The following is an 11,133-nucleotide window of genomic DNA, read 5'->3' on the forward strand; positions in this document are numbered from 1 at the left end:
CCAAACTCTAAACCAAACAATTTTTTAAATAAGAAAATTATTGTTGCGTACCATGGAACAAAATTAAAAAATCAGGGTTTTACACAAGTTTCACACATACACCAAACCCTAAATCTCTGTACATTTTTGGTTTGTGGAACAAAACGAGGGACGCATAGTACAGGTTATTGATATATTAGTAATTTGTATTGCATAAATAAATATGCAATGAGTAACCAAAGTTGTTCACTGACGTTTCCTTTCTTAAAATAAATAAATAATTTGATGCCCAATATGAAATTCTGTTTGTTCATTGGTCGGTCTGTACAGAAATAAAAGTTTTATTTCGCCATATTAAGCAAATTATTATGAGTTGTCATGAGATTTTGTTGGTGGAGTAGTTCAGTGTAGTTCTGTCAACCAGTGGAGTGCAGCACTGGGACAGGAAGATCATTATGAATAGAACATTTACATGAGGAAATTCATAACCTATGCATGCAGTCAAATCAGTGTTACACCAATACTCTTGTATATAAACATCAACTAAGAGGTTAAAATGAAAGAGAGTAACTCAGACAGAAGGAACTTATCTGCAAGATAAATATTTAAAGTTATTTGGAACAGGCCAACAAAAATGATTCAGGTTTCTGTTTGTTTAAATAAACGACTTTAATGTATTTTTAATTGTTTTCTGTATTTATCCTAAATTCATTATTTATTTGATCCCAGTGGTGATTTACGTAGACTTTACAAATTAAACTGGTACACCATGCATCATTATCACTTAATGCGCTCAAGTCCCATACACTGTGAACTTCATTTCTACATTTATCTTTACGTTAATACCGTACTGCAGTTACACTGGCAGCCAAAAGTTTAGAATAATGTACAGCTTTTGCTCTTATGGAAAGAAATTGGTACTTTTATTCAGCAAAGTGGCATTCAACTGATCACAATGTATAGTCAGGACATTAATAACGTGAAAAATTACTATTACGATTTGAATTTTGATCCATAACACTCTTTTCCAATTATCTGTTATCCAATGTCTGTGTTTCTTTGCCCACTTTATCCTTTTCTTTTTGTTTTTCTGTTTCAAAAGTGGCTTTTACTTTGCAATTCTTCCCATAAGGCCATGAGTCTTCTCTTTACTGTTGTACATGAAACTGGTGTTGAGCGGGTAGAATTCAATGAAGCTATCAGCTGAGGACATGCGAGGCGTCTATTTCTCAAACTAGAGACTCTGATGCACTTATCCTCTTGTTTAGTTGTACATCTGGCCTTCCACATCTCTTTCTGTCCTTGTTAGAGCCAGTTGTCCTTTGTCTTTGAAGACTGTAGTGTACACCTTTGTATGAAATCTTCAGTTTTTTATTTTTTGGCAATTTCAAGCATTGTATAGCCTTCATCCTCAAAACAATGATTGACTGACAAGTTTCTAGAGAAAGCTGTTTCTTTTTTGCCATTTTTGACCTAATATTGACCTTAAGACATGCCAGTCTATTGCATACTGCGGCAACTCAAAAAACAAACACAAAGACAATGTTAAGATTCATTTAAAGAACCAAATAGCTTTCAACTGTGTTTGATATAATGGCAAGTGATTTTCTAGTACCAAATTAGCAATTTAGCATGATTACTCAAGGATAAGGTGTTGGATTGATGGCTGCTGGAAATGGGGCCTGTCTAGATTTGATCAAAAATGACTTTTTGAATAGTGATGGTGCTGTTTTTTACATCAGTAATGTCCTGACTATACTTTGTGATCAGTTGAATGCCACTTTGGTGAATTACATTATTTCATCTGTACATTATTCCAAACTATTGGCCGCCAGTGTATATTTAATATATATATTTAATATATATTACATATATGTATAATTCCCAATTATTCAGAGACGTGGGAGAAGAAGAGGGCGTTTCTGATTGGCAAAAGAAAGCGACGGACAGATCAACTTTTGTCCAATCAGGGTCAAGGAAATTCCTACAAGCTTTGTTATTGGCTGAAATGGACCCGGAAGTGACGTTGACGGGAAAATCTCTCCAGGAATCACAAATAGCGGATTTCTAAACATTACATTGCGGTTCATTCTAGTTAATACTTAAAAACGAAAGGCAACACTTTGCACCAGCATCTTACGATTGCCGAGAATGGGATCTAAAGATGTGAAACTCTTGGACGTTTTTTCATACGAGAGTCTCGTGCATGCAGTCGCCGGTGCAATGGTAATAATAAACAATACATATATTTAAAATAATTGTTAGGCAGTTCTTCATATATTTTGACTATTTTTATACACTCATCTCTCAAGTCCACATTATTGATTGAGGGCTAAATCATGCATGAAATTCTCACTTGTCTAGCCTATGAATAAATATTTTGACATTAAAACCATAACATTGATTATAATCTCTATACATTGCTCATAAAGCGTAAAATAACATCTTACATCACATCTTGTTTAGGCAGACCTATGAATGGATTTCAAAACACAAAAATCTTGTGGGACATTTAAAGAAATGATAATACGTTGACTAAAAAGTCACAGCTGCATGAGAACGTGCATGAGTGAACCTAACATCTGACGTCACAGAGTTAAAATATTACTCCATGTGTTAACAATGAGGTAAACATATTGTGCTTTAAAAACTGTTTGATGATATTACTTTTGTTTGTTTACAGGGCAGCGTTACTGCAATGACTGTATTCTTTCCTCTTGACACAGCTCGACTAAGGCTGCAAGGTACAAAAGTGAAACTGGTCCACATCCCTACAGCCATTTAAAGGGATAGTTCACCCAAAAATGAAAATGCTCTCATCATTTACTCACACTCATGCCGTCGGAGATCTGTATGACTTTATTTCTTCTGCAGAACACAAATATTTTTAAATGAATACTTCAGATCTGTATGTCCATTTAATGCAAGTGAATGCTGACCAGATCTTTTAAGCTCCAAAAAGCACATAAAGGCAGCATAAAAGTAATCCATACGACTGTGGTTTAATCCATGTCTTCTGAAGTGATCCAATTGGTTTTGGGTGAGAACAGACCAAAATGTTAATCCTTTCTCACTATAAATCTTGACATCAGCAGTCTCTTTAGCGATCATGATTTCAAGCTTGATTATTAAACTTCCTAGCGGCATCTAGTGCTCTGTGCATGTGTCAAGCACTAGGAAGTGTAATTAAGCTTGAAATCATGATCATGCCGAGAGACTGCAATGGCAAGATGTACAGTGAATAAGGATTTATTTTGGTCTGATCTCACCCACACCTATCATATCGCTTCTAAAGACATGGATTAAACCACTGGAGTATAGATTACTTTTATGTTGCCTTTTTATTTATTTTTTCATTTGAATTGTCAGGACCTACATAGCTAAAATATTCTTCTAAAAATCTTCATTTGTGTTCTGCAGAAGAAATGAAGTCATACATATCTGGGATGGCATGAGGGTGCAGAAAAGATTAGAGAATTTTAATTTCTGGGTGAACTATCCCTTTAATATTATATAGCTGAGTTTACTGTTTGTGGTGATTTAATGTATGCACTTTTTCTTTGCAGTTGATGACAAGAGGAAAGCCAAGTCCACTCCAGCCATTCTAGCTGAGATCATGAAGGAGGAGGGTCTGTAAGTCATTAAACATGCACTGAAAACCTTTCAGAAAACATTACTCAACACCTGTGTGACTGTGTGTTTTACTGTGTGTCATTGACTATAGCTGATTTTTTCCCCCCCAGGTATTTCAGGTTGCAATCACAACCACAGTGTTTTTTGTGACTAACTAATTTTGTTTCATTCTCCAGGTTAGCTCCATATAGAGGCTGGTTTCCAGTGATTTGCAGTCTCTGCTGCTCGAACTTCGTTTACTTCTACTGTTTCCATAGTCTGAAGGCCACCTGGCTACAAGGTCAGAGGTCAACGCCCGGACGAGACCTTATCATTGGCATCTCTGCAGGTTTACTGATTTAAAAAGCATTTAATATGTTTTCTGAAAAAAGCCAGTTAATGAAAATAGACATTTAGTGCACGCTGTTTCTCCCTATACTTCCACTGAGTACATGTGACATATGCAGTATTTGAAAATTAAGTTTAATGTCACAACGTTTACATGACACTTGACTCATCTGTGATGAATTTAGGTATAGTGAATGTCCTTGTGACCACTCCGCTCTGGGTGGTCAATACCAGACTCAAACTGCAGGGGGCGAAATTCAGAAATGAGGACATACAGCCCACACATTACAAAGGAATTATGGGTAAAACACATCAGGCATGGCATATAAATAATTAAAATCAGTTTTAAGTGATTCCTTCAATAGATGATCTTCCTTTCTGTTTCCTTCTCTCTAGATGCGTTTGCGCAGATCATACAGCAGGAAGGAGTGGGAGCATTGTGGAACGGGACCTTTCCCTCCCTGCTGCTGGTGATGAATCCAGCTGTGCAGTTCATGATATATGAGGGTCTGAAGAGGCAGCTCATAAGAGGAGTGCACAGAGAGGTCAGGGCAGCACCCTTCACTCAAGACTACTGTTCCATCGGGTCCGATACCATGCTCATGTACTTGTATTCGTGCTCGTAAAAATCCTCCAGTGCAATCTGACGTACAGATTTCATTCCATGAACATTCATCGTGTGTAGTTTACTTGTGCTGTGCTTGTAATTGTGAGGAGCTGATGTTGTGCTGACGCCGGCTGCTCATACCTTTTAGAGCTCCTTGGCTCATATACTGAAAACACCACCAAGAGCACTGTGTTGCAGTTGTTTGTTGCAGATAAAAGCAAGCAGAGCACTACTTCACTTTGTAGCACGAGGCACATACACACTACATATTTATTTAATTAAATAACAGACTTTTGAGGTTTAGTAATCACACTGGGTCTCGTAGTGACCTGTGTTTCCAGAGGTAAGAAACGAGTCAAAAACACACAGAAACACTTCAAAATAAAAGCTTCCGTCAAAATAAAGCTCAATTGAAATGGATAAAAGTACAACAGAAATATTTCTCTACTGTATAGTTATGTAAAATTAACTTTAATACTTCTATTACTACAACTAATAATAATAATAAATCAATAGTAAATGTATTATATTTAAGTAATATCTCACATCTGTGATGCTCTGTTATGCAGCACTTTATTTGACAGAAATAACTCCAATGTTTTATTTAGGATTGTGCTGTGAGGTTCTGTATAAAAGCACTTAATTTTATTAAAATAATACAACATTATTATGAAAATTAATTGTTATATTTTTATTTGATTAAAGTTTTAATTAATTAATTGATTTAGATGCTAAAATTGAAATTAAGTGTTGATATGGAATCAGGAAAAAAAAATGGTATTGGCAAGTACCGAAAAGGAAGTATCGGTACTCGTTCTCCAAAAAATGGTATTGGGACATCCCTGTTCATTAGCTTTTGTTTTAGAAACATAAAAATTGTAGGTTACAATGTTGGGTAACACTTTACAATAGGGTTCCATTTGTTAAAGGGATAGTTCACCCAAACATTCTCTCATTATTTACTCACCCTCATGATGTGCCAGGTGTGTATGACTTTATTTCTTCACCAGAACACATTTGAAGAAAAATATCTCAGCTCAGTAGGTCCTTAAAATGCAAGTGAATGGCATTTTCTCTTTTGAAGCTCCAAAAATCACAGACAGTCAGCATAAACTTCATCGATTCGACTCCGACAGCTGTTAAATTAATGTCTTCTAAAGCGACACGATCGCTTTTGGTGCAAAAAAGATCAATATTTAAGTACTTTTTTTTAACTCTAATTCATGCTTCTGGTCAGAATCGGTATGTGCGTGTAACGTACAGTAATCACATTGGCATTTGAAACAGGTGAGAACTTTTTTGGAGCTTCAAAAATCCGATCACCATTCACTTGCATTATAAGGACCTACTGAGCTAAGATATTTTTCTCTTTTTCTTCAAATGTGTTCTGCTGAAGAAAGAAAGTCATACACATCTGGGATATCATGAGGGTGAGCAAATGATGAGAGAATTTTCTTTTTTGGGTGAACTATCCCTTGAACATTAGTTACAAACAATGAACATTACTTTTACAGAATTTATTATGTTTGATAATTTCAGCACTTAGAAATACATAATTAAAACACAGGAAATACAATATGAACTAACAATAAACAATTGTATTGATCAATAATTTCTGTAATAAAATATTGTTCCTTGTTAGTTCATGATTCCTAACGCATTCACTAATGTTAACAAATAGAACCTTATTGTAAAGTGCTACCGAATTTCGTATTAATTTATAAGAGAAAGTATTTTAGGTGCTGTGATGGTCACCATTTTGCCTTCACTCATTTTAAAAGGTCCTGTGGTTTGACACATTTTTTTGGGGGGTTAATACTCAATGTCTCTCATTTAAAGGGATAGTTCACACAAAAAATGTTCCATCATCAAAAACAAAACAATTCTGTCATCATTTACTCACCCTCATGTTGTTCGAAACCCATATGACTTTCTTTTCTCTATGGAATATAAAAGACAATGTTACGCAGAATGACAGCCTCAGTCACCATTCGCTTTAATGTATGGAAAAGTGATGTGATTAAATTGAATGGTGTCTAAGGCTGTCATCATGCCTTTCATCGTATTTTATGTTGTATTAATTAAAGAATGTCATAAGCGTTTGGGAACAATATGAAGGTGAGTAAATGATGACAGAATTGCTATTTCTGAGTGAGCTATCCCTTTAAAGCTTAAAACTTCAACATTCAAATAAAAAAGATGAATAGACTGCAAATACTGTATGATATAAACAGATAAGCTAGTTCACAAGATCTTTGTTGCCTGGGAGACGGGAACAACCATATCATATTCAAGTTTGCACAGAAGATGATTTGAATTGGATTCACTCATTCAGATCTCGAGTGGGTCCATGCAGCATCTGTCGAGTAAGGCTAAATGACTCCACACATGGCTGTAGACATGTGCATTGTTACCATAGAAACATTGCTGGTAACAGCAAAATGATTATGAAACTCCATGGCAACATTGATGATGTCACAGTCCATTTAATTTTAAATTCTGCACAGAATATATCAGTGTTTTTCACACAGTTAAATAACTTCAAAAGTGATAATGTTGTTAAAGAAACAGTTCACCCAAAAAAATGAAAATTCTCTCATCATTTACTCACCCTCATGCAATCCCAGATGTGTATGACCTTTTTCTTCTGCAGAACACAAATGAAGATTTTCAGAAGAATATTTCAGCTCTGTAGGTCCATACAATGCAAGTGAATGGTGACCAAAAGCACATAAAGGAAATATATATGACTCTAGTAATTTAATCCATGTTTTCTAAAGTGATCTGGGTGAGAACAGACCAAAATGTAACTCCTTTTTCACTGTAAATCTAGACATCAGCAGTCTCCTTGGTGATCATGATTTCAAGCTCGATTACACTTCCTAGCGCCATCTAGCACTCTGTGAATGCATCAAGCACTAGGAAGTGTAGTTGAGCTTTAAATCACGATCATGCTTAGAGACTGCAATGGCAAGATGTACAGTGAAAAAAAAGTTATATTTTAGTCTGTTTTCAACCAAAAAAAAAAAAAGTTCTGGCCACCATTCACATGCATTGTATGGAATTACAGAGCTGAGATATTCTTCTAAAAATCTTACTTTGTGTTCTGCTGAAGAAAGAAAGTCATACACATCTGGGATGGCATGAGGGTGAGAAAATGACAAGAGAATTAAAATTTTTGGGTGACCTATCCCTTTAACAGTATGAATGAGTTTGCAATGAGTGGTTGCTGTCGCGTCAGTATACCCAAATGTCATTGATGTCATCTTCTAAAGGTTGATTAAATTTTCACGTTGTTTTGTCTAATTGTTCATAGCTCTCATCTCTGGAGGTGTTTCTTATTGGAGCCATTGCCAAGGCGATAGCTACCACAATAACTTACCCACTTCAGACAGTCCAGTCAGTTCTGCGGGTAAGGCATCTGCTTTTTTGCCTTTTGTATGTTTGTTGTATAACTTTTCACAAGCTTCTACTATTCAGTGTGTTAAACCATACTCACTTGAGCATCATCATTAATAATATTGCTCATCCGTAAAGGGATAGTTCAACCTAAAATGAAAATTCTGTCATCATTTACTAACCCTTACGTTGTTCCAAATCCATATAACACACTTTCTTCCATAAAACATAAAAAGAGATGTGAAGCTGAAGATTAGCCTCAGTCACCATTTACTTTCATTGCATCTTTTTTCCATACAATGAAAGTAAGCTACGCACCACTCACATTTTCTTCAGAAAATGTAAAAATAAAAATTTGTTTTTGTGTTATTTGTGTAATGTTATAATTTGTCTGTTGTGTTTAGTTTGGACAGCATGGGCAGACCAGAGAACATCCCAAACTACTGAACAGCCTGAGATCTGTCATGTATCTGCTCATCAATAGAGTCAGGTACAACATACACACACATAAACACTTAAAGGGATAGTTCACCCAAAAATGAAAATTATGTCATCATTTACTCACCCTCACGTTGTTACAAACCTGTATGACTTTTTTCTGTACAGCACAGAAGGAGATGTTAGGTAGAATGTAAGGGACTGATGGCCTCAGTCACCTTTCACTTTCATGGAATAAAGATGCAGTGAAAGTCAGTGGTGACTGTGGTTAACATTCCAATCATCTCCTTTTGTGTTTCACAGAATAAAGAAAGTCATATGGGTTTGTAAACACATGAGGGTGAGTAAATGATGACAGAATTTCCATTTTTTTTTGTGAACTATCACTTCAACATACGGTAGACAGAAAGAGATATTTTAAAGTTAATGATCCAAGGATATGTTGACACATTTCACTTTAATAAACTGTTGCAAATTTTTAGTTCTCTGCAGTTCATTCTGAGTACCTAAGTTGTCACAGAAGTTAGTGTCAAATGAAAGTGACTCACTGGCTGCTTGTGACATTGAATTCCTGGTCGCACACTGAGGTGATGTATTTGTTGATTGATTTACTGCAGGAAGTGGGGCATGCTAGGATTGTTTAAAGGCCTGGAGGCGAAGCTTCTTCAGACGGTCCTCACTGCTGCACTGATGTTCTTACTGTATGAGAAGATTGCCAGCGCCACCTTCAGGGTCATGGGTGTCAAACGTCCGGTGACATCCCACTGACCTCCAACAGGCCTTTATGATCTCACTAATATCATAGGAACTTTCATAGGCTGCACTGAGTATGTATGTGTTATGACTGGTGGTCGACCGATTATGGGTGTTTTTATGGCCAATGCTGATATCTGGAGAATGTTAATACGTACACAAATTATCTTAAATTATCACTTATTTTACACAATATTTACTCAAAATGCACTAAAAGAATTTGAAAACAGAGATTGTTTCGCTGTTGACAAGGCTGTTGGATTTTGTCATTGTAATTGTAATTGCCATTTTACATTAATAATGACTAAAGAATGACCAAAACTTGAACTAGTACTGAAATTTAAAGGGATAGTTCACCCAAAAATGAAAATTCTCTCCTCATTTACTCGCCCTCATGCCATCCCAGATTTTTTTTACTTTCTCTCTTCTGCTGAACACAAACAATTATTTTAGAAGAAAATCTCAGCTCTGTAGGGCAATACGATGCAAGTGAATGGTGACCAAAACTTTGAAGCTCCAAAAAGCACATAAAGGCAGCATAAAAGTAATCCAAACAACTCCAGTGGTTAAATCCATGTCTTCAGAAGCAGTATGATAGGTGTGGATGAGAAACAGATCAATATTTAAGTCCTCCTTTTTACTATGTGCTTTTTGAGTTTCAAAGTTTTGGACCCTGTTGACTTGCTTTGTATGGACCTACAGTGCTGAGATATTTTTCTAAAAATCTTCTTTTATGTTCTGCAGAAGCAAGAATGTCATACACATCTGGGATGGCCTAAACATGAGTAAACATTGATCTATTCCTTTAATTCCTGCAAGGTTGATTTTATGTAGGTTTTTTTTTTAAAGAACATTTCATTACAAATATGGACTATCTATGTTTATAACCAGCAAATTCAGGCTGGTGCACATGGTGTGAAATATAATTTTTTTTTTCTGTGATCAACAATATAACCTGATCTTGGATCAGCCCTCCTGCTTTGATAAGTCATATATGGCAACAGCCTCGGGACTGTTTTTTCTGGTTCTGTGTAGTTAATACTTGACTTTACTTGGAAACACTGCCCACTGTGACTGCAACTGACCTTTAACCTAAAAGGTTTTGAGTCTGAACTTTGAAACAGTCTATTTTCACTATTCGTAATAAGAGGATGTGGAATAACCAGTTAGTGAGCCGACTTCATCAGAAACATCACATCTCTATTTTGAATGTTACAAACAGAAGAAAGCTCAAGTGCATTTGCACAAAGACGCTGAGAATTATTTTCAGGCTTTTTAAAAGGTCTTGCTCAGCACTAATGTTCACACTGCAGTGCACATATGGTGAATCACCAGCAAACATTGTAGAACAGGAACAGTTATACAGGTATATGAATGTATTCTTGATTGTTAGAACGATTCTCTAATCTAGTGTATCAAATTGTTGTTTAATGTGTTTAATAATCACAAACTCTAAGTCATTTAGATGAATGAGTTTCATTCAAATAAACTTTAAAATAGATTTCCTAAATAAAATGAATGATCTAAATTAATGCAGTATAAACTGGTGTCTTTATTTTAATAAATAATATTGAATATTTATGTACTTGTTACTTAATATAAGGGAATAAACATCTGAAACTCAGAATTCAGCACTTGATCCCACTCAAAATTATTTATCATGGGTGAAATTCACTGGACAAATGTTGTAAGCTAAAAGTTCTCGTCCTTTTGGGGGCGCATGAGTATCCTGATGCCAAATCGTAAGTTGAGCAGCATTAAAGAAATAGTCACTCAAAAATGAAAATTTTCTCATCATTTACTCATCCTCATACCATCCCAGATGTGTACGACTTTTTTTCTTCTGTTGAACTCAAATGAAGATTTTTAGACATATCTCAGCTCTGTAGGTCCATACAATGCAAGTGAGTGGTGACCAGTGTAAAAGTAATCCATACGACTTTAGTAGTTTAATCCATGTTTTCTAAAGCAATCTGGGTGAGAACAGACCAAAATGT

The 11,133-nt window shown here is 35.6% G+C and overlaps 1 protein-coding gene across 1 annotated transcript; it reads left to right on the forward strand.

Moving 5' to 3' along the window:
• Positions 1–1,992: 1,992 nt before the first annotated feature.
• Positions 1,993–10,823, forward strand: slc25a17 (solute carrier family 25 member 17). The gene is made up of 9 exons (XM_051714821.1): positions 1,993–2,205; positions 2,663–2,723; positions 3,546–3,612; positions 3,789–3,940; positions 4,125–4,241; positions 4,336–4,484; positions 7,863–7,958; positions 8,350–8,435; positions 9,001–10,823. The coding sequence occupies exons 1-9, from the start codon at positions 2,131–2,133 to the stop codon at positions 9,149–9,151; spliced, it is 954 nt and encodes a 317-aa protein (XP_051570781.1). The 5' UTR covers positions 1,993–2,130; the 3' UTR covers positions 9,152–10,823.
• The last annotated feature ends 310 nt before the right edge of the window (positions 10,824–11,133 follow it).

Source organism: Myxocyprinus asiaticus, chromosome 13, assembly GCF_019703515.2.
Source record: "Myxocyprinus asiaticus isolate MX2 ecotype Aquarium Trade chromosome 13, UBuf_Myxa_2, whole genome shotgun sequence".
In the NCBI taxonomy this organism is placed as follows: Eukaryota; Metazoa; Chordata; class Actinopteri; order Cypriniformes; family Catostomidae; genus Myxocyprinus; species Myxocyprinus asiaticus.